General features: G+C 48.6%; 1 protein-coding gene across 8 annotated transcripts in view; it reads right to left on the reverse strand.

Moving 5' to 3' along the window:
* Positions 1-25,063, reverse strand: part of EPS8 (EGFR pathway substrate 8, signaling adaptor) — a 185,074-nt gene that overhangs the window by 128,605 nt on the left and 31,406 nt on the right. For 7 of the 8 annotated variants that reach the window (XM_073564617.1, XM_073564618.1, XM_073564616.1 and 4 more), the window contains exons 2-4: positions 9,262-9,372; positions 8,895-8,960; positions 8,316-8,380 (exon numbers count right to left, since the gene is read on the reverse strand). In XM_073564617.1, coding sequence (XP_073420718.1) covers positions 8,316-8,380; positions 8,895-8,950 — 121 coding nt within the window. In that variant the 5' untranslated portion in view covers positions 8,951-8,960; positions 9,262-9,372. The remainder of the gene's footprint in view (positions 1-8,315; positions 8,381-8,894; positions 8,961-9,261; positions 9,373-25,063) is intronic. The other variant, XM_073564615.1, reaches the window with a different exon arrangement.

Genomic DNA, 25,063 nt, shown 5'->3' on the forward strand with positions numbered 1-25,063 from the left:
AAGGTAGAAAAGAAAACAAGAGGATTTGCCACTTGGACCTAATTCTTAACAACCGGGAGGAAATGGTTGATGAAGTAAAGGTGGCTGGGACCCTAGAAGGCAGTGATCATGCTTATCCTCGAATTTTGAAATACAAGAGGAGGAACACCAGCGAAAACTCAGACTTTAAAGGTTGGACTTCAGAAATGCAGATTTTAATGGACTCAAAGGGGGAAGGAAAGGTCCAATGGCTGGATGTTCTCAAGGACAGAAACGTCCAAGAAAGGTGGGAGATTTTGCTAAATTAAATTCTCACTGCACAATCGGTAACAATCCCGAAAAGAAAGAATTGTAAGCATTTAAAGAGACCAGGATGGATGAACACAGAACTTGATTGCTTGTTAGAGAAGGTGAGGAAACACTTAGCTAGTTTACATGAATTTACATCTCTTGGTCCAGATGAATTACATCCTAGGGTACTGAGAGTTAGAGGAAACTGCAGCATAATAGCCAGAATCTAGAAAAATCCTGGAGAACAGGAGAAGTCCCAGAAGACTGGAGAAGGGAAAAAAATGTCCTATCTTCAAGAAAGGAAAGAAGACTGAGCCAGGAAATTACTGGCCAGTGAGCCTTACTTCTACATCAAGAAAGATACTTGAACAAAATTATTTAACTGCATGTATGTAAGCACTTGGATAAGAATACAGTAATTAACCAGAGCCAGCATGGATTTGTAGCAAGCAAGTCATGCCAGAATAATCTAATTTCCTTCTATGATGGAATCACTGACTGGGTGGACCAGGGAAATGTGGTAGATACAGTATAACTCGACTTCAGCAAAGCATTTGATAAAGTATCTCATACTATTCTTACTGAAAAAATGATCAAGCATGGGAATGACAAGGCTGGATTCATAACTGGCTCAGTGATTGTATTCATAATGGTAATAAATGGTTCCACATTCAACTGGAAGTGTGTTACAAGTGAGGCTCCACAAGGCTGTGTCCTGGCCCCAGTGTTACTAATGGGGTACCACAAGGCTCTACGCTGGCCCCAGTGTTACAAGTGGGGTACCTCAAGGCTCTGCCCTGGCCCAAGTGTTAAACATTTTTATAAATGATCTAGACAAGGGAACTGAAGGTAAACTAATCAAATTTGCAGACGACACAAAGCTAGGAAGGATAGCTAACACTACAGAAGACAGAGAAAGAATTCTAAAGGATTTTGGTAAGCTTGAACAACGGGCAGCGACTAACAGAATGGTATTTAACAGGGAGAAATGCAAGATTTTACATCTGGGCAAGAAAAACAAAAATTACATCTATGCAATGGGAGGAACAGAACTAAGCAACAGCATATGTGATAAAGACTTGGGTATACTAATAGACCATAAACTGCATGAGGCAATAGTGTGATACAGCAGCAAAAAAAGGCAAACACAGTTTCCTGGTGAAGTCTGTGCCCGAACAGTAGGTGTTCGGTACGGAGGCCCAAACTTTACTGTTTGGGTTCACCCATCTCTAGTGGAGAGTTCTCCTTTAATGGAATTAAAATATTCCATTAAATTATGGATTAGATATTAGAAAAAACTTTTTGACAGAGTGATCAATGAGTGGAACAGGCTGCCACGAGAGGTGGTGAGTTCTCCTTCAATAGAAGTCTTCACACAGAGGCTGGACAGACATCTGACTGGGATGATTTAGCGAATCCTGCTTTGAGCAGGGGGATGGACCAGATGGCCCAGGAGGTCCCTTCCAACTCTACCATTCTATGATTCTATAATACCCGGAAGTCTTCAAACAGAGGCTGGACAAATATCTGCATTGAGCAGCGGGTTGGACACGTTGACTCCGGAGGTCCCTTACAACGCTAACATTCCAGGATTCTATGTGCCAGCTTGTAGAATGGGAATTCCTTGCAACCAATGAGTGCCAACTAGTAGATTGGGGCACCATCGCACTCAGCATCGGCCATGTAGTAGATCAGAGTGTTAGCATGCCCAGCGTGTGCCAACTAGTAGATAAGCACCAAAGAGAGAAATGTTGCTGTGCTGCTGGCAAAGAATTCACAGGATTCAGATGAATATAGTTTATTACCAACGTGTTTCTAGGTTGAACAGACCTCTCTCTCTCAAGTGAACCACAATAAAGAACTTTATTGCCACCTAGTACATCGGGGCATCCTCACACCCAGCAAGGGCCAACTAGTAGATAATTATAATAAATGTTATTTCTATAGCGCCGACATATTCCGCAGCACTTTACATTTCAGAGGGGATTTGTACAGACAATAGACATTACAGCATAACAATAATCACATAGATCATAACAGATACAAAGAGGAGTGAGGGCCCTGCTCGCAAGCTTACAGTCTATGAGGAAGGAGGAGACACGAAAGGTGGGTGGTAACAGTTGCCCTGATTGTATGGACCAGCCATAATGTTAAGTGTGTAACAGTACAGACACAGAGGGCTAATGGATGCATAAAGCATGTGGGAGCATGATGCGGGGAACCTGGTTATGGTAAAACTTTTGGCTCTGCCACACAGTGATAGATTAGGTTAATGTGTTGAGGCGGTAGGCCAGTCTGAATAAATGCGTTTTCAGGGCACGCTTAAAATTGTGGGGATTGGGGACTAATTGTATTGACCAGGGAAATGCATTCCAAAGAATTGGCGCAGCACGTGTAAAGTCTTGGAGACGGGAGTGGGAGGTTCTGACTATTGAGGATGCTAACCTCAGGTCATCAGCAGAACGGAGGGCGCGGGTAGGGTGGTATACTGAAACAAGGGAGGAGATGTAGGGTGGTGCTGAGCCATGGAGGGCTTTGTGGGTGAGGGTAATAAGTTTGTACTGGATTCTGGAGTGGATGGGTAGCCAGTGTAATGACTGGCACAAGGTGGAGGCATCGGTGTAACGATTGGTGAGGAATATGATCCTGGCTGCAGCATTCAGGACAGATTGGAGGGGGGAGAGTTTGGTAAGAGGGAGACCGATAAGAAGAGAGTTACAATAGTCCAGACGAGAATGAATAAGAGAAACATTAAGAGTTTTTAAGGAATTATAGAGTAATAAAAGGTCGCATTCTAGAAATGTTTTTGAGGTGCAGATGACAAGAGCGAGCCAGTGATCGTATGTGGGGGACAAAGGAAAGCTCGGAGTCAAGTATGACCCCAAGACAGCGGGCCTGTTGCTGGGGAGTAATAGTGGAACCACACACGGAAATGGCAGTGTCGGGTATAGGTACATTAGTAGAGGGAGGAAACACAAGGAGTTCAGTCTTTGACAGGTTCAGTATCAGATACAGTGAGGACATGATGATAGACGCAGCGTTTAGACAATCGCCGGTGTTTTCTAGAAAGGCTGGCGTTATGTCTGGAGAAGAAGCGTATAATTGGGTGTCATCAGCATAGAGATGGTACTGGAAACCAAATCTACTGATTGTTTGACCAATAGGGGCAGTGTACAAAGAGAAGAGGAGGGGGCCTAGAACCGATCCTTGAGGAACCCCAACAGTAAGGGGAAGGTGAGAGGAGGAGGAACCTGCAAAAGATACAGTAAAGGAGCGGTCAGAGAGATAGGAGGAGATCCAGGAGAGAACGGTGTCCTTGATGCCAATGGAACGGAGCATAGTGAGGAGGAGCTGATGATCCACAGTGTCGAATGCTGCAGAGCGATCCAAGAGAATTAGCATGGAGTAGTGACCATTAGATTTAGCTGTTAGTAGATCATTAGAGACTTTAGTGAGGGCAGTTTCAGTAGAGTGTAAAGAGCGGAAACCAGATTGGAGAGGGTCAAGAAGAGAGTTATCAGAGAGATAGCGGATAAGACGGGAGTGGACCAGGCGTTCCAGGAGTTTAGAGATGAAGGGAAGATTAGAGACAGGTCTATAGTTAGCGGCACACTTTTGGTCGAGGGATGGTTTTAAGTAGTGGATTTATGATGGCATGCTTAAATGAGGAGCGAAAGATACCAGAAGAGAGAGAGAGGTTAAATATTTTAGTTAGGTGAGGGGTGACAGCAAGGGAAAGGGACTGGAGGAGATGTGACGGAAATGGGTCACTGGTGCAAGTAGTTGGGCGAGAAGATGCAAGGAGCCTGCTTACTACTTCTTCTGTGACTGGTTCAAAATCAGAGAGTGAGCTAGATGCAGTGGGGGAGGGAGGACAGTGCATGGTATGAGGGGATTGGGAGATAATTTCCTGTCGGATCTGGTCAGTTTTTTCTTTGAAGTAATTGGCCAGATCGTGAGCTCGGAGCTCCGTGGTTGGGGCCTGTACTCTTGGGCTGAGTAGAGAATGAAAAGTGTCAAAGAGACGTTTCGGGTTATTGGACAGTGAGGTGATGAGGGTGTTGAAATAGGTTTGTTTGGAGAGGTGAAGGGCAGTGTTGTATGTTCTAAGCATAAACTTATAATGGATGAAATCTTCGGGTAGGTTGATTTTCTCCACAGACGTTCGGCGCACCTGGAGCACCGCTGCAGGAAACGTGTTTGCACCGTGTGCCAGGGTTGTCGCCGTCTGTGTTGTGGTGTTCTGTGTATAGGAGGAGCAAATTCATCCAGGGCACTTTGAAGTGTTTCATTGTAATGCTTCAATGCAGAATCAGGAGATGAGAGGGAGGAGATAGGGGCCAATGAAGACTGCAAGTTCTTCATAAGTTTCTGGGTGTTAATGGCCTGTATGTTTCTATAAGTCTGGACAGTGGGGGAGACCTGAGCAGCCTGGCAGTTCTTAATAGAGAATGAAAGAAGGTTGTGGTCAGAGAGCGGGAGAGGGGAGTTTGCAAAATCATCCACTGCACAAAGCCGAGAGGAGAACAAGTCGAGGGAGTTTCCGTCTTCATGCGTTGGAGAATTAGAAAGCTGCGAAAGGCCAAACGAGGAGGTTAGAGATAAAAGGTGAGTAGCAGATGGGGAGAGGGGAAGAGCAATGGGGATGTTGAAATCACCCATGATGAGGGTAGGGATGTCACAGGAGAGAAAATGTGGAAGCCAAGTGGCAAAATGATCCAGGAACTGATGGGAGGGGCCGGGAGGACGATACACCACCGCCACTCGCATGGAGAAGGGGGTGTAGAGTCTGACGGCATGGACCTCAAAAGAAGGGAAGACAAGTGAGGGTACTTGAGGGATAACCTGAAAGGTACATTTTGGTGACAGGAGCAGACCAACGCCTCCACCTGCTCTATTGTCTGATCTTGGGGTATGAGAGAAGTGTAGCCCCCCGTATGAAAGAGCAGCAGCAGCGGTAGTGTCTGACTGCTGGATCCAGGTTTCAGTAAGAGCCAGGAGGTTAAGAGAATTAGGCCGGGATCACACACAGCGAGATACGGCCAAGTCTTACAGGTTAAAACTAAGCTCTGGCGCCGGCACTCCGGAGCGGAGCATGCAGCCGCACAGCAATACATGGAGCTGCACGCTGCGCTCCGGAGTGCCGGTGCCAGAGCTTGGTTTTAACCTGCGAGACTCGGCCGTATCTCGCTGTAGTGTGACTCCAGCCTTAGAAAGGAATAAGTCATGAATGAAGGAGAGTTTGTTACACACTGATGAGGGAGTCCTCACACCTAGCATGGGCAAATTAGTTCAGGGTGTCCTACCACCCCAGTAATGGTCAACTAGTATATTAGGGAGTCCTCATATCCAACTGGTAGATCGGGGGATCCTCACATCCAAAATGGGCCAGTTAGTAGATCGGGGTGTCATTATAGCCAGCACAGGCCAGCTGGTAGATCAGGGCGTCCTCACAGCCAGCATGGGCCACCTAGTAGATCGGGGGATCCTTACACACAGCATGGGCCAGCTGGTAGATCAGGGGATTCTCACACCCAAAATGGGCCAGTTTGTAGATTGGGGTGTCCTCATAGCCAGCATGGGCCATCAAGTAGATCTGGGGATCCTTACACCCAGCATGGGCCAGCTAGTAGATCAGAGGGCCCTCACAGCCAGCAGGTATATCGGAGGACCCTCACACCCAGCATGGGCCAGTTAATAGATCGGGGGGGGGGGTCCTCACACCCAGTGTGTGCTAGTTAGTAGATTAGAAAGTCCTCACACCCAGTATGGACCAGTTAATAGATCGGGGAATCATCACATCCAATGTGTGCCAGGTAGTAGCTTATAAAGTCCTCACACCCAGCATGAGCTAGCTAGCTAGTAGATTGGGGGGGGTCCTCACACCCAGCATGGGCCAGCTAGTAGATTGGGGGGTCCTCACACCCAGCAAGGGCCAGCTAATGGATTGGGGGGGTCCTCACACCCAGCATGGGCCAGCTAGCAGATCGGAGGATCGTCACACCCAGCATGGGCCAGTTAATAGATCGGGGCATCCTCACACCCAGTGTGTGCCAGTTAGTAGATTAGAAAGTCCTCACACCCATCATGAGCCAGCTAGTAGATCTGAGGATCCCCACAGCCAGCATTGGCCAGCTAGTCGATCGGGGGATCCTCAAACCCAGCATGGGCCAGCTAGTAGATCGGAGGATCCTCACACCCAGCATGGGCCAGTTAATAGATCGGGGGGTCCTCACACCCAGTATGGGCCAGGTAATAGATCGGGGCGTCCTCACACCCAGTGTGTGCCAATTAGTAGATTAGAAAGTCCTCCCACCCAGCATGGGCCAGCTAGTAGATCGGGGGATCCTCCCACCCAGCATGGGCCAGCTAGTAGATCGGGGGATCCTCCCACCCAGCATGGGCCAGCTAGTAGATCGGGGGATCCTCCCACCCAGCATGGGCCAGCTAGTAGATCGGGGGATCCTCCCACCCAGCATGGGCCAGCTAGTAGATCGGGGGATCCTCCCACCCAGCATGGGCCAGCTAGTAGATCGGGGGATCCTCACAACCAGCATGGGCCAGCTAGTAGATCGGGGATCCTCACACCCAGCATGGGCAAGCTAGTAGATCGGAGGATCCTCACACCCAGCATGGGCCAGCTAGTAGATCGGGGGATCCTCACACCCAGCATGGGCCAGCTAGTAGATCGGGGCATCCTCACACCCAGCATGGGCCAGCTAGTAGATCGGGGGATCCTCACAACCAGCATGGGCCAGCTAGTAGATCGGGGGATCCTCACACCCAGCATGGGCAAGCTAGTAGATCGGAGGATCCTCACACCCAGCATGGGCGTTAATAGATTGGGGGGTCCTCACAACCAGTGTGTGCCAGTTAGTAGATTAGAAAGTCCTCACACCCAGGAGACATTTGGGGCGTTCTCATAGGCTTGTACACTCATATCATGAACCTCGCTGTCTCGTACTTCTCAGTCATTATCATGTTGTTTTTGTGCATTTATAAAGAATAATTGCCCCCAGCAGCACAGCACGCCCCAAGGAAAAAAGTCACTTGCCCCAAGCTCTACGCCATACCCTATGGAAATAGCGCATGAACCAGCTGGGTCACACATCGCATACAGGACCCCAGCTTTCCTGTAGAGTCCTGCTGTCCGGACTGTGTGTGACAGGGGCTATGTGGCAGCCATTTGTCCTGTATCACGAGGTATAGACCATAAAGACATGAGCACATAGAACACAGCACACGGCTCACAGATACCTTTCTTATGTTTTGACGAAGATCGAAGGAAATAAATCCCATCTCCTGCGATCAGTAAGAGCAGAACATCAGAAGAAGGGTTAACCCTGTGTGATCTACCACTATAGACTCCAACCCTATATCGTCACCCTCTGGTGTAAGGGGAGGGGGACAAAGGGTTAACCCTGTGTGATCTACAACTATAGTCTCTGGCACTATATCGTCACCCTCTGGAGGGGAGAACTAAGGGTTAACCCTGTGTGATTCTCCACTATACACCCCAGCACTATACTGCCACCTTCTGGGGGTCAAGAGTAAGTGCTAACCCTGTATGATCTGCTACTATACACCCCAGCACTATATCCCCACCCTCTGGATATCTAAGGGTTATCCTTGTGTGATCCGCCACTATGAGTGCCGGTACTATACAGAAACCCTTTGGGGGGATGTCTAAGGGTAAGGAGTAACCCCCTTCTGCTAGACTAGGCTCCGGCCTTATATCGCCACCCTCTGGAGGGAAGAACTAAGGGTTAACCCTACATAATCTGCTATTATAGGCCCTGGCAGTATACCGCCACCCTCTGGAGGGGAGGACTATGGGTTAACCCTGCGTAATCTGCTATTATAGGCCCTGGCACTATACTGCCACACTCTGAAGGGGAGGACTAAGGCTTAACCCTGTGTGACCTGCCACTACAGGCCCCACGCTGTCCTTCCTCGAGGAGAACTGACCGCTATACCTTGTCCCCCAATATACATAACACACAGGTATATACTCAGTCGTGCGTTTCACGCCCATGAATAATTACCGTATAGACTCTTGGCATTTGCTCTTCCGGTCTTCTCCGACTTTACAGAGGACAAGTCATAACTGCTGCAGAAAAGTCAAAGAAGAAACATCTGAGAGACAGTGATCATAGGGGGATTCCTAGACTCGTTCTGCTCCACAGGGGCGCCATGGAGAAGGGAGCAGGATGGCGTCACACTACACAGATACAGCCCCTGAGCACAGAGGAGCCGCAGAGCAGGTGAGGAGCACAGCTCAGCAATAAGCCATAGGTAAAGGGGGCACGTGTATGCAGAGCCTGGCTCAACAAGTCAGGTACGCAACGGCCCGTCAACTGCAGCACAAACACCGACATGGCTACGAGGGGAAAGGAAGAACCAGGGGTAGCCAGTCCCCAGCGAGGGGCATACAGCATGAATGTGGAAGGTAGGAAGCCCCCTGAACGCCTCCATATCTGAATGTCCGGATTTCGCAGTGACACGACTCGTCAATGGCTTTCAGACAATCAGGTTGTGTGACATTCTCATTAGTGGAAATAAAATAAGCACAAATAAAACAAGATTTCTCCATGTAGATATGGGTGAATTCTCTAGTTACATACCTGAGATCTGGAGAGGTATTTCCTCCATGATAGTAATTTGACAAATGTCCGTTCATGATGGATCACCTGCAAAATAAATGGCAGCCAGCATCAGAGCCAGGAATCCATGAATCGAGAATAAAGGTAAATTCAATTCTCGAAAGGAGCAAAATACACCATTTAAATAAGTCAGTTCCTTATCTGTGCCCAGCTCTATATATCCGTCCTGCTTCTGTTTCTATATGATGCTCCTGGTTGTCTGTTCAGAATAATGATGATCCTGGTTCTGTATCTGTGTAGTGATCCCAGCCCTCTATCTATTGAGTGGTTTTGGTTCTGTATCATTCTGAAGAACTGTCATTTGTTAGTTTGCACTGGGAACACTTACTTATGGTCTGTGACTCCAACACGTCCTGGAAAATAATGTCCCGTTGTCAGGATTTCACAGATATTCCCATCTCGATACTTTTGGCTCAGGAGTAAATCTGCAAGTTTCAGACTTTGGAGAGAGTGGAAAAGACAATATGACTATCAGAAAAAAGAAAAATGATGGCACTGCTCTAAATCCATCAGGATGATCGAGATCTTATAAAAAGCATGAGGAGCCAATAATAGAGAAGCAGCGCCCAAACCATTACATGGATGAAGCCAGTGCTGCCGAGGGTCTGAACCATGAGGGAAGAGGACTGCATCTCAGCATGAAAGTCTCGTAGAGGGACTCCAACATAATAAAAGGTCACCCGCTCCCAGGAGTTTCCCAACAATGGAGGAGAAACGTTCTAAGTATTTCTCCCTTCCTGACTAAGAAATTAACTTCCAGATGTGCTCAAATGACAGAAACAGTAGGCAAATGGTGCATCACCACAGGCTGCTTGGGGGGGAAACACACGGCATGGACCCACCGGTAGTGTCCCAACCTTCACCTGATTAACTCTGGTTGCTGCATAATTGCAGCAAGACCACAACTGGCGTTGCTTTCACGTAGGTATTGCACAACCATGTGTAGTCCCTGAGAAATGATGAGTTGTTACTAAAAGCTTCCTACAAAGATTAGGAACCAGAACAAAGTTTACTACATATATAAGGTATCAGAATCAAAGGTCCGACAGACACGGTAACAGAAAGATGATTAATACATAGTTCTGGTGCCTAGTCTATGTAGTAAACTTAGTTCTGGTACCATATCCAAGTTTCCTACCAGATATATATGGTAACAGAATCAAGGGTACGACAGATATGGTACCAGAACCATGATTAATACATAGATATGGTACCAGAACGAAGCTTACTTACAGAGGATGGCTATTAATGGAAAACTGAGTCACAGCTAACCAAGGGGTACAACAGGGGTCAGTACTGGGCCCTCTTCATAATTATCAATGACCTTGTACAGGGCATACAGAGTAAAACTTTAATGCTAACGCTGCAGGAAATTTTGCACAGGTGAGGCCAATTTAAAGTTACAGGAGGAATTAAATAAAATGAGGCTTGGGCTGAGAAATGGCAATTGAAGTGTACGATAGATAAATGTAAGGTCATGCATTTGGTCAAAGTAAAGAATGAGAGGATCCAGTGAACTCGTCTGATCATCGAACGTGGAGTCGGGAAGGAATTTTCCCCTAATATTAGTGTCAGCTCCATGGCGTTTTTGTTTCCTCTGGATCATCATGTGAGGCTGTAGGTTGGACTCAATGGGCTTATGTCCATTTTTATAGTTTAAACACTATTAAACTAATGGTTTGGTGGATACACACACACACACACACACACACACACACACACGTCTTTTCAGAGCAAATGGAGCCTTTCTACTTTAGGTTCGTGACAAATCCAAGTTTTGGGAAAGTTTTGATGATGCTGTCAAAACTAATACTGGAATCTTATTTTAACTCAGACATCCGATTTGAAATTTACATTTTCCTGAAGTTTTGAAGAGCAAATCATCATTATGATCTTTTGGTAAATGGTGATCGGAAGCCATCAGGGTTGCCAACTTTAATTTTCCTTCACAGGTTCTCAAAAACTTACAGGACATACGGTACATTTTTAGGGACACATTAGATGACCATAATAAACCATTAAGACTATAAGTGATCTACAGACCATGAATCCTATATGAAAACATCGGATCCATTCACTGGGACCAGTACGAGGGTGATCAATACAGTCAGAAAAATCTGCACAAGTCTCACCAGCGTCAAAAATATCATGGACACATCGAATATTAACGTAACGGAAAAAAGTGTCCTGTATTTATGGACTTTCCAGAAATTTCTGTATGGTTGGCGACCATGGTAGCCGTGCTGGGGGTCAATGATGGTAAAAGAGCCCCTGACCGGATTTTCTCTATGAAAGCTAAATTATGGCAAATATTTTGCAGTTTGCGGTTGGATACGATGATATTAGAGTACAGTAAGATTTATGAAGAGAAAGTGGCGCATTCACTCCACGCAGGCCTCGCAGACTTGTAGGACGATGCTTCCATCTTCATTGTGAATCTGATAGAAGTGCAGACACAGCCCCCTCACAGCTGAGATTCCTACCACTGTTTTTATAAATGTTGATATCAATAAATCTGACTGAATCAAAAGAACAGAAAGTGTTAATGTGCTTCCACCTATGCTGTAATCCTGGCACGGGTTTATCGCGACAGAGGAGCCAGAAGACCGCAGCGTCTGATTTCGCCTACGCCATTTAGAAGCACGTCACCTACATATTAAACTGTGCAGGTTTCTTTTGGCAGTGCAGGGGTTAATCTGTTCAGCTGAGAGCTCCTGGAAGCTTTCCTGCATTAATGCTCCCAGCTGTGCACGGTTAGCCACTCCCCTCTCCTACAGTTGTGGCCAAAAGTATTGACACCCCTGCAATTGTGTCAGATAATACTCAGTTTCTTCCTGAAAATTATTGCAAACACAAATTCTTTGGTATTATTATCTTCATTTAATTTGTCTTAAATGAAAAAACACAAAAAGAATTGTCCTAAAGCCAAATTGGATATAATTCCACACCAAACATAACAAAGAGGGTGGACAAAAGTATTGGCACTGTTGGAAAAATCATGTGATGCTTCTCTAATTTGTGTAATTAACAGCCCCTGTAACTTTCCTGTGGCACCTAACAGGTGTTGGCAATAACTAAATCACACTTGCAGCCAGGTGACATGGAGTAAAGTTGACCCAACCTCTGTCCTGTGTCCTTGTGTGCACCACATTGAGCATGGAGAAAAGAAAGAAGACCAAAGAACTGTGTGAGGACTTAAGAAACCAAATTGTGAGGAAGCATGAGCAATCTCAAGGCGACAAGTCCATCTCCAAAGACCTGAATGTTCCTGTGTCTACCGTGCGCAGTGTCATCAGGAAGTGTAAAGCCCATGGCACTGTGGCTAACCTCCCTAGATGTGGCCGGAAAAGAACAATTGACAAGAGATTTCAATGCAAGATTGTGCGGATGTTGGATAAAGAACCTCAACTAACATCCAAACAAGTTCAAGCTGCTCTGCAGTCGGAGGGTGCAACAGTGTCAACCCGAACTATCCGTCAGCGTCTGAATGAAAAGGGACTGTATGGTAGGAGACCCAGGAAGACCCCACTTCTTACCCCGAGACATAAAAAAGCCAGGCTGGAGTTTGCCAGAACTTACCTGAAAAAGCCTAAAACGTTTTGGAAGAATGTTCTCTGGTCAGATGAGACAAAAGTAGAGCTTTTTGGGCAAAGGCATCAACAGAGTTTACAGGAGAAAAAATAGGCAGTCAAAGAAAAAAAAACACAGTCCCTACAGTCAAACATGGCGGAGGTTCCCTGTTTTGGGGTTGCTTTGCTGCCTCTGGCACTGGATTGCTTGACCGTGTGCATGGCATTATGAAGTCTGAAGACTACCAACAAATTTTGCAGCATAATGTAGGGCCCAGTGTGAGAAAGCTGGGTCTCCCTCAGAGATCAAGGGTTTTCCAGCAGAACAATGACCCAAAACACACTTCAAAAAGCACTAGAAAATGGTTTGAGAGAAAGCACTGGAGACTTCTAAGGTGGCCAGCAATGAGTCCAGACCTGAATCCCATAGAACACCTGTGGAGAGATCTAAAAATGGCAGTTTGGAGAAGGCACCGTTCAAATATCAGGGACCTGGAGCAGTTTGCCAAAGAAGAATGGTCTAAAATTCCAGCAGAGCATTGTAAGAAACTCACTGATGGTTACCGGAAGCGGTTGGTCGCAGTTATTTTGGCTAAAGGTTGTGCAACCAAGTATTAGGCTGAGGGTGCCAATACTTTTGTCTGGCCCATTTTTGGAGTTCTGTGTGAAATGATCAATGTTTTGCTTTTTGCTTCAATTCTCTTTTGTGTTTTTTTCATTTAAGACAAATTAAATGAAAATAATACCAAAGAATTTGTGATTGCAATCATTTTCAGGAAGAAACTGAGTATTATCTGACAGAATTGCAGGGGTGTCAATACTTTTGGCCACAACTGTATATAATCTGGGTTCTGACTAGCACTCAATGTCAGAGCTAGCTTTTGCTGCATGGCTGGAGGTTGTTGGCTGTTATTGGAGAAGGTATTTGGTGGATTTATCCGAGACTGTTGCTAGGTTTTTCAGTGTGTGATAATTTCCTTTTTTCTCCTACTTTGGTTTAACCCCATCTTCCACTCCCCAATAGTTTACTCTGTTATATGTGTGAATATATTTGTATGTTTGGTATATTTCGTTACCCCTGTTCTCATTACCTTGTTTGTCTGGTTAGTGTATTACAGTACACTACTGCCCCCCTCTTCCCTGGGTTGGGGGGGGAGGGTACAGACTGAGGGCGGATTCAGAAGCCAAGAAGGTACATGGCACCGGCATCTTCACCAACAGAGGAACAGGGCAAGCTAGGGCGCCCCTATCGTTTAGGGATAGAGTCGTCACAAATACATGGATGGTACTTGGGCCGAGAGTGGGCTGCGGGTCCCTCGGAGTCGTGTTCTCTTGACATGGAGGGTATATGTTTCATTCTGCCTGAGAAGGTTACATAGAGAACATACGTCTAGACACCCAGGTCTTTGATACGTGGAAAAAAAAATTCCTACCAAGATTATTCATTTCAAAACTTTTCCACCTTTGCAGGATAGTTTAGGATATACAAATATCAGTTCAACATTCAGCCCTCCTTATATCTATCGAGCTGCACTACCAGACACAACCAGGCAGGACCCCAGCGACAAGTACATCAGGATCCCATAGACAGGACACCAATGGCAGGTCCCCACTGACAGCCCCATCACCTGCAAGACCCCCAAAAACAGCCCTCCACACATGGGATCTCAGACACCACCCACCCAGAACGGCAGGCACCACTGACACATACATGGCAGGACCTCAAGGACCCGGGGATGAAAGTTACTTACCTGGACCTTAGACCATCCAGTTTGTCAGACGAAGCCATGTGCACATTGTGCACACAATGTAAGTTAGGATGACACGAGTCCACATTCCTGATCTGTATCTTTACAGCACAGCCCAGACTCATTACACCATAAAGAGCCGTAAACCAAAGGAGGCAATGGCTTCTCCAGTCACCATTGTAACGGCACCACAGAAAGGGGTCATGTTCAGGTGCCCCGCAACAGGCCCACAGACCGACAGGGAGGATGACAGGAGTGAAGAGGGCCGGCCACCAGTCATGGGAAGGTATTTACATGGCCAGAGTCTCTTCTCCAGCTAGAGACAGGAGGCCATGATAGCAGTGAACTAGCACAGCACCCTGTGGATCAGGACACGCAGGGGAAAATAACTGCTGAGGTGTAGAGGTTATCCTAAAGACAAGCTGCCCTGCCCTCCCTCCACCACGGGCGACGCTACAAAGGCCATACACTCCAACACAGCCATACAATCTGGTCTGACCATAGTGGGCCAAAATTCACATTGCATCAGGACAGTGTCCAGGAGATGCAAGTGTGATGTAACCAAGAAGTAGAGGGATGGAGGCTGAGAAGAAATGGCCTCCACACCATAAAGTTTGGGAGGAGTTACCAAAGAGTGAAGGTAAAGCAGCGTACAAGCGTTCTGCACCTCTGGGAACTTCTGTAAGTCTGCCGATGGCCATTCCAGGAGACGACTGATGAAGGTGCCAGAGAGAAACCAAGGGTCAGGAAAGCTGACACCAGACTAACAGGGCAGCACAGGAGGAATCTAACAAAGGTCACATTCGTGATTGTGTTACTCCTTGTCTCCATATCTGCTCCGCCCTTCCTGGTTTTACGGTCTCCACATTTCAATAAAAATAAGGGAAACCACCGCATGAACAGAGGTGTCTAAACATGTGACTGGTAGCATACATAAACATCTATATCTAGATGCATTAGAACATATATTATACACACTGCTCACAAAACTAAAGGGAACGCATAAACACCACAATGTAACTCCATGTTACACTTCTGTGAAACTATCCTGTCCAGTTATGAAGCTACAACGATTGTGAATCAATTTCTCCTGCTGTTGTGTAAATGGAACAGACAACAGGTAGAAATAACAGACAATCAGCAAGACAACACCTATAAAGGAGTGGTTCTTCAGGGGGTGACCACAGACCATTTCTCTGTTCTCACCCTTTTTGGCTGTTTTGGTCAAGTTTGCATTTTGTCAATGCTCTCACTCCTAGAGGTACTATGCAGTAGCATGAGGCAGTATCTACAATCCACAGAAATTGCTCAGGTAGTGCAGCTCACCCAGGATGGCACATTAATGTGAGCTGTGGCAAGAAGGGTAGCTGTGTGTCAGCACAGTGTCCAGAGCATGGAGCAGATACCAGGAGGCAGGCCAGTACACCAGGAGACGTGGAGGAGGCTGTAGGAGGACAACAACCCAGCAGTAGGATCACTACCTCCTCCTTTGTACAAAGAGGAACAGGAGGAGCAATGCCAGAGCCCTGAAAAATGACCTCCAGCAGGCCACTAACATCCATGTGTCTGCTCAACCTGTCAGAAACAGATTCAATGAGGGTGGTATGAGGGCCCGACATTCAAAAGTGGGTGGTGGTGAGCTTACAGCCAAACACCACGCAGTTTGATTGGCATTTGTCAGAAAACACCAAGATTGGCAGATTTGACATTGGCACACTGTGCTCTTCACGGATGATAGCAGGTTCACACTGAGCACATATGACAGACGTGACAGAGTCTGGAGACACTCTGGAGAAAGTTCTGCTGCCTACAACATCCTCCAGCATGACCGGTTTGGCATTGGGTCAGTAATGGGTGGAGAAGCATTTCTTTGAAGGGATGCAACCCTCCATCTGCTAGCCAGAGGTAACGGGGATGAGATCCTCAGACCCCTTGTGAGACCATATGCTGGTGCGGTCGGCCCTGGGGTCCTCCTAATGGAGGACAATGCCAGGCCTCATGTGGCTGGAGCGCGTCAGCAGTTCCTCCATGATGAAGGCATTGATGCTATGGACTGGCCTGCCCGTTCTCCAGACCTGAATCCAATCACGCACATCAGGGACATCATGGCTCGTTCCATCCATCATCCCTTCATTGTGGGGGCTTTTTTCCAAAAATTTTTCACATTTTTAATTTTTTTTTCTTCAAAATCTTTTTGTCTTCCTGAGTTTTATTCCACTGTATCTCTTTGATTTCAACTACCACCAAATAAAGAGATCCACGCAAATCCTTCCGCAGCTCAAAGGTTCAAAACACAATCAGCAGGGTCCTGACAAAGAATGAATGGGTTAATAGGGTCAAGCACTCCCACTTGGCAAAATGTTATTTATTGAACGGCATTTTTTTATTATTGTGTTTCTCTGTGTTGTGCGTGTCGATTTTTATATGTAGGATAAGTGATATCCTCCCTTATATTTTATGATTGGTTGTGGTGTTTACGATGTATATATCTGCTGATTCCCCGCCCATTGGGTGCGGCTTTTTTGAAAGGAGGCGTCTCCATGTGCCTCCTTTGCTATAAATGCCAGCCCCTGTATGTGTATAGACTAGTGATGGCCAGTCTGGTTCTTTTTGTTGATCTGGCTCTCACGGCTCCGCTCACCAAAAAGAGCCGGCTCTTTTTGGATCCTAAATGGATCCCTACTGCAAATGTGTTTAGGTGTCCAAAACTCCGCCCACCTGCTGCATAAACCCCACCCACTATCTAGGAATCTGTTAAATTGCTGAGTGGGCGGAGTTTTGTTCAGGTGGGCGGAGTTACGTCTGCCGAACATTGGGATTTTATGCCCAGTGAGAGCCATTGGGGGATTTTCGTGGCTCTCACTGGGGTGGCGGCTCCCCCCATCGTTCACAGCAGCGAGCCGGCTCTTTGTGTCGGATCGTTCGCGAACGACACATCACTACTATAGACTGTCCCGAGGACGTGCTGTGATCGCCACGAGACGCGGAGAAATGGTCTATTCTCCACTGCATCCACTGTGACTCCTCTGCTCCATCACCCTGACAGGCGGCAGCGCAGCCCCCATCCTCTTCATCACATCGGGGCAGCCGCCAAGTGCTTGTGTCTCACACAACCAGAGCAGGGGAGCGAATCTGATCTCCCTCACGAATCGTCCCTTTATCTCGGATCAGACCCTAGGTGCGCTCTCTCGGTGCGCTCTCTCGGTGCGCTCTCTCTTCCTTCTAGCTTCAAACTGACAGCGGTGTTTAACAAGCGCTTACGGTCACCGGGACGGAAATACGGTCACCGGTGACCCCATCACATGATCGCGGGTCACCGGTGCGTCGGCGTGACAACCAGGGGTCTCCTTGAGACCTCTATCGTTGTTGATGCCGGATTGCTATGAGCGCCACCCGGTGGTCGGCGCTCATAGCAAGTCTGCAATTCAATACTCATTCCCAATAACGGCGGCGCTCCATAGTAACAGTGGTGGTGAGTTCAGCCCACATGTCATCTGGGCGACGTTCCGGCTCCGCTGAGCCTCTCTCAGTGGCTGTCATAGGAAAGTGTCTGATTATAGAGCAGATAACAATCGTCAATCAATTTACAAGAAATGACCACTCAGTGCAGCGTCTTCCATTGTAGTCCATAGGCTCCATATGTGCAGAAGTGCTCGGTGCTCAATACAACCCTTACACTCTGCATTAGACTTCATCTTCTTAGTGATTGCACATGGAGTCAGACAGTATTACAGGGTCTCTCAATCCCTTTGGTTTACGTACCACCACACGGAGGACGCCATGAACCCCGAGAACGCTATAGATGGCGCTCCTGCAGCTCAACGGAGCCTGTGCAGTGAGTCCTCAGCGCTGTCCTGTGCAGCCAGCCAATAGAAAAGCGTGTGTGGCATGTCCTCTCTCTGCATCACCTCAGAGACGCCATATTGGGTGTGGCAGAAGGTCACAGAATGCTATTAAGCCTTTATCCAGATCAGGTTTTTAACCAGCGGTGTTACACATGCCATATAAGGCCACTACTATAGTAATCTTATGACACCATCAGTCTACTTTTGGCATGCTTCAATAGCGGAGGCCAGAAGCATGCGCAACACGATCGCCTCTGCTACATATGGGCGATGAGCAGATCGCCCACATGCAGCAGATTTACTGCTGTGCTTTCAGCCTGGAACAACCATAGAGGTCTCAGAGACCTGTGGCTGTCTAGGCAACATGACACCGACCCCGATCACGTGACGGGGGTCGGCGATGACGTCACTTCCGGCCGCCGGGCTTTGACAGCGGGTTTTAACTAGTTACTAGGCGCGGGCGGACGGCGATTCCGCTTGCGCCTATTGCGGGCACATGTCACATAACAGCTGAGATGTCCCGGCTTTGGTGTGGGCTCAGCGCCGGAGCCCTCCTCAAAGCCGGGGAGATGTCTAATGACGGACTGTGTCCGTCATTGGACAATAAGGGGTTAAATCCCTATACATCAAGGTAAGGGAATGGCAGCCTTGTGGATTTCCCTACATATACATAATAGCGCTTCTTCAAGAGTCGCAGCAATATTGTGACTGATGGCGCCATAAGATTACTATAGTAGTGGCCTTATATGGGTTATGTAACAACGCTGGATAAAAACCTGATGTGGATAAAGGCTGAATAGCATTTTGTGACCTTCTGCCACACCCAATATGGCGTCTCTGAGGTGATGCCACACACGCTTTTCTATTGGCTGCTGCACAGGACAGCGCTGAGGACTCACTGCACAGGCTCCGTTGAGCTACAGGAGCGCCATCTATAGCGTTCTCGGGGTTCATGGCGTCCTCCGTGTGGTGGTACGTAAACCAAAGGGATTAGGAGACCCTGTAATACTGTCTGACTCCATGTGCAATCACCAAGAAGATGAAGTCTAATGCAGAGTGTAAGGGTTGTATTGAGCACCGAGCACTTCTGCACATATGGAGCCTATGGACTACAATGGAAGACGCTGCACTGAGTGGTCATTTCTTGTAAAATGATTGACGATTGTTATCTGCTCTATAATCAGACACTTTCCTGTGACAGCCACTGAGAGAGGCTCAGCGGAGCCGGAACGTCGCCCAGATGACATGTGGGCCGAACTCACCACCACTGTTACTATGGAGCGCCGCCGATATTGGAAATGAGTATTGAATTGTGGCTGAAATCGGGACTCTCTGCAGGGGCCGTGCACCCGAAGCCGAGTACTGTGCTGTCTCCGTTCTTCTATATACCAGAGTCTGCAATTCAGCTACATAGAGGCGAGCTGATCAGCACCTGCATGTAGCAGAGCCAATCGAGCTGTGGCAGCTTCTAGTCCCCCAAAAGGTAAAGAAAAATAAAAAATATCAACGTTTAAATAACCCTAACCCTTTCGCTCCACTCAAAATAAAAAAAGAAGATTAACCTGATCGCTAAACAACGCAGCAGAAAAAAAAAAAAAAAAAGATGCCAGAATTACATTTCTTTTGTCGCCACGACATTGCACCAAAATGGGATCATTAAAAACTTCAGCCCGGAACACAAAAAATAAGCCCTCACCCGGCCCGAGATCACGAAAAATGGAGACGCCACGGGGATCGGAAAACGGCACAATTTATTTTTTTTTTTAAGCAACCTTTGGAATTTTGTTTTCCCCACTTAGATAAAAGAGGACACAGCCATGTCTGGTGTCTATGGACTCGTAATGACCTGGAGAACCATAATGGCAGTGTTCGCATCTAGTGAACCTACCAAAAAAGCCAAGCAAAACACAAGTGAGGGATTGCACTTTTTTTGCAATTTTTTCTCCATTTTCTAGTACATGGCATGGTAAAACCAATGATGTCGTTGAAAAGTACAACTTGTCCCACAAAAAATAAGCCCTCGCATGGCCATATAGACGGAAAAATAAAAAAGTTATGGCTCTGGGAAGGAGGGGAGCAAAAAACAAAACGCAAAACTGAAAAGCGCTCCAGTCGTGAAGGGGTTAAGCTAGCATCAGACCACGCCCCTCTGAGATGGCTGCCAGAGAAGGGTAACAATGCCCGGGTGACTAGGTGGTTCTTAGCGCTTCAAGGCTTCACTTTCCACGTAGCGCATCGGCCAGGGAGGTTACATGGCAGCGCGGATGCTCTCTCCCGAATCCCGTTTGGTGTCTGATGGTGCCAGACCCCCGGCTCTGGGCAGAGGGGGAGGATATGTGACAGGGTCACTGGCACAGTGTAGGAAGGGACATACGTGTCACTGCACATAACAGCGTCAGTGATGTGGAATTAGAATATTTTCCTCCAGCACACTACGTGTTGAGAGGGTTAAAGTTGCAGACATGGGCTGATTTTATGTGGTGTCCAAAGAGTGGGTGGGAGGGTGCCCACCATATCTCCACCCGCAGAGCTGACACCGGCAGGTGTACTGACAGGACCCGGGATGATGTCACGGCCATGTGATCACCCCACACGGACGCTAGCTTGGCTCCCGATGGAGCTGAAGACACTTGGTGGTCCGAGCAGGCGAATCCCTCACACCAGTGGACTGCGTCCTGATCTCTTGGTTTTACCTTTATGCCAGAAAGGCCGTGTTTATTCTGCTGAACCCTGCTATGGTCTACGCCATCTCTAATAAACCAGCAGGTGATTACTACAAGAACATTCCTGTGTCAGCCTTGGGAAGCACCTGAGTGCATCAACCAATATATATCCACACACACGGCGGGTGAAATAAGTATTCAACACGTCACCAATGTTCTTAGTAATCCAATGTCTAAAGGTGCGATTGACATGAAATTCTCTCCAGATGTCATTAACCATCCAATCCACACAGGACAGAAATCACCTTAGATGTCCATAAATTATGTTAAATGATGATGAAAAATGGGAACTACGGGGCATCGTTTCCCTCTGTAGAGACAATCAAGGCCAGAGTGGGTGGTTGTTACCGATATCTGGAGAGAGTTTCATGTCAATCGCACCTTTAGGCCGCGGTCACACTTGCAACTGCAATGCGAGAAACTCGCGCATCAATACCCGGCACTGTCGCCGGCACTCGGGATCGAAGCGCTCATCTGCATAGAAATACATACAGCCGCACACACCGGTCCCAAGTGCCGGCGGCAGTGCTGGGTATTGAGGCGAGAGACTCGCACAAGTTTCTCGCATCACAGTTGCAAGTGTGACCCCGAACTCAGATATGAGATTACTTAGAAAATTGGTGACGTGTTCAATACATATATACCCCCATACAGTCACTGCCAGACCCAATAACACAGGCTGACTGGACCCCCCATTACACGCAGCATATGGCTTCAGGGTGCGGTTTACAGAGCAAGGGGAACAGATATTACATTTCATCCAGTAAGATAAGTGTATACAAAGTATATACAAATATACAAAGATTACACAAAATGGGAACAATACGATATATGCAATCACATAAAAGGGAGAACAGAAAAATAGTAAACCCGATACCACCCAATACTTTGTCACCCCTCCCACATATTCGCGCTCACAACAGAGGGTCCCCATGATATTTACTCTACAAAAGGATTGAATGTCTGCCAAACAGATAAGCCAGATGGCGGCAACGGGGCAAACGCAGCCACAATACACCAGGAGCCCATCCTCAGATTGTAAGCTCTTGAGCTCAGTGTCCTCCTTTCCTCATAGATTGTAAGCTCTTGTGCTCAGCGTCCTCCTCTCCTCAGATTGTAAGCTCTTGTGCTCAGCGTCCTCCTCTCCTCAGATTGTAAGCTCCTGTGCTCAGTGTCCTCTCTCCTCATAGATTGTAAGCTCTTGTGCTCAGTGTCCTTCTCCTCACAGATTGTAAGCTCTTGTGCTCAGTGTCCTCTCCTCAGATTGTAAGCTCTTGTGCTCAGCATCCTCTTCTCATAGATTGTAAGCTCCTGTGCTCAGTGTTCTCCTCTCCTCATAGATTGTAAGCTCTTGTGCTCAGTGTCCTCCTCTCCTCATAGATTTTAAGCTCTTGTGCTCAGCGTCCTCCTCTCCTCATAGATTGTAAGCTCTTGTGCTCAGTGTCCTCCTTTCCTCATAGATTGTAAGCTCCTGTGCTCAGTGTCCTCTCTCTTCACAGATTGTAAGCTCTGTGCTCAGCGTACTCCTCTCCTCATAGATTGCAAGCTCCTGTGCTCAGTGTCCTCTCTCCTCATAGGTTGTAAGCTCTTGTACTCAGCATCCTGCTCTCCTCATAGATTGTAAGCTCTTGAGCTGTGTCCTCCTTTCCTCATAGATTGTAAGCTCCTGTGCTCAGTGTCCTCCTCTCCTCATAGATTGTAAGCTCCTGTGCTCCTCCCATATTCTCGATAACTGGGTGAGGCCAGTCTTGTGTTCCCCCCATATTCCTGATGATGGCAGGCACAGGGTGAGGCCGGTCTCGTACTCCCCCCATATTCCTGATGACGGCAGCATAGGATGACGCCAGTCTCGCGCTTCCCCCATATTCATGATGACGGCAGCATAGGATGAGGCCGGTCCGTGCTCCCCCATATTCCTGATGACGGCAGCACAGGATGAGGCCGGTCTCGTGCTCCCCCATATTCCTGATGACGGCGGCACAGGATGAGGCCGGTCTCGCGCCCCACCCCATATTCCTGACAGCAGCATAGGACGACGCCAGTCTCGTGCTCCCCCCCATATTCCTGAAAGCAGCATAGGATGAGGCCAGTCTCGTGCTCCCCCATATTCCTGATGACAGCGGCACAGGATGAAGCCAGTCTCGTGCTCCCCCCATATTCCTGATGACAGCGGCACAGGATGAAGCCGGTCTAGTGCTCCCCCCATATTCCTGATGACAGCGGCACAGGATGAAGCCAGTCTCGTGCTCCCCCCATATTCCTGATGACAGCGGCACAGGATGAAGCCGGTCTAGTGCTCCCCCCATATTCCTGATGACAGCGGCACAGGATGAAGCCGGTCTCGTGCTCCCCCCATATTCCTGATGACAGCGGCACAGGATGAGGCCGGTCTCGTGCTCCCCCATATTCCTGATGACAGTGGCACAGGATGAGAACGGTCTCGTGCTCCCCCCATATTCCTGATGACAGCGGCACAGGATGAGAACGGTCTCGTGCTCCCCCCATATTCCTGATGACAGCGGCACAGGATGAAGCCGGTCTCGTGCTCCCCCATATTCCTGATGACAGCGGCACAGGATGAGAACGGTCTCGTGCTCCCCCCATATTCCTGATGACAGCGGCACAGGATGAAGCCGGTCTCGTGCTCCCCCATATTCCTGATGACAGCGGCACAGGATGAAGCCGGTCTCGTGCTCCCCCCATATTCCTGATGACAGCGGCACAGGATGAAGCCGGTCTCGTGCTCCCCCCATATTCCTGATGACAGCGGCACAGGATGAGGCCGGTCTCGTGCTCCCCCCATATTCCTGATGACAGCGGCACAGGATGAGGCCGGTCTCGTGCTCCCCCATATTCCTGATGACAGCGGCACAGGATGAAGCCGGTCTCGTGCTCCCCCCATATTCCTGATGACAGCGGCACAGGATGAAGCCGGTCTCGTGCTCCCCCCATATTCCTGATGACAGCGGCACAGGATGAGGCCGTTCCCTTGCTCCCCCCATATTCCCGATGACAGCGGCACAGGATGAGGCCGGTCTCGTGCTCCCCCCATATTCCTGATGACAGGGGCACAGGATGAGAACGGTCTCGTGCTCCCCCCATATTCCTGATGACAGCGGCACAGGATGAGAACGGTCTCGTGCTCCCCCATATTCCTGATGACAGCAGCACAGGATGAGGCCGGTCTCGTGCTCCCCCCATATTCCTGATGACAGCGGCACAGGATGAGAACGGTCTCGTGCTCCCCCCATATTCCTGATGACAGCGGCACAGGATGAGAACGGTCTCGTGCTCCCCCATATTCCTGATGACAGGGGCACAGGATGAGGCCGGTCTCGTGCTCCCCCCATATTCCTGATGACAGGGGCACAGGATGAGGCCGGTCTCGTGCTCCCCCCATATTCCTGATGACAGGGGCACAGGATGAGGCCGGTCTCGTGCTCCCCCATATTCCTGATGACAGGGGCACAGGATGAGGCCGGTCTCGTGCTCCCCCCATATTCCTGATGACAGGGGCACAGGATGAGGCCGGTCTCGTGCTCCCCCCATATTCCTGATGACAGGGGCACAGGATGAGGCCGGTCTCGTGCTCCCCCATATTCCTGATGACAGGGGCACAGGATGAGGCCGGTCTCGTGCTCCCCCCATATTCCTTATGACAGGGGCACAGGATGAGGCCGGTCTCGTGCTCCCCCATATTCCTGATGACAGCGGCACAGGATGAGGCCGGTCTCGTGCTCCCCCCATATTCCTGATGACAGGGGCACAGGATGAAGCCGGTCTCGTGCTCCCCCATATTCCTGATGACAGGGGCACAGGATGAGGCCGGTCTCGTGCTCCCCCCATATTCCTGATGACAGGGGCACAGGATGAAGCCGGTCTCGTGCTCCCCCCATATTCCTGATAACAGCGGCACAGGATGAGGCCGGTCTCGTGCTCCCCCATATTCCTGATGACAGCGGCACAGGATGAGGCCGGTCTCGTGCTCCCCCCATATTCCTGATGACAGGGGCACAGGATGAGGCCGGTCTCGTGCTCCCCCCATATTCCTGATGACAGGGGCACAGGATGAGGCCGGTCTCGTGCTCCCCCCATATTCCTGATGACAGCGGCACAGGATGAGGCCGGTCTCGTGCTCCCCCCATATTCCTGATGACAGCGGCACAGGATGAGGCCGGTCTCGTGCTCCCCCCATATTCCTGATGACAGCGGCACAGGATGAGGCCGGTCTCGTGCTCCCCCCAT

This window comes from Dendrobates tinctorius, unplaced genomic scaffold, assembly GCF_039654945.1.
Source record: "Dendrobates tinctorius isolate UK_male_01 unplaced genomic scaffold, ASM3965494v1 ptg000464l, whole genome shotgun sequence".
NCBI lineage: Eukaryota > Metazoa > Chordata > Amphibia > Anura > Dendrobatidae > Dendrobates > Dendrobates tinctorius.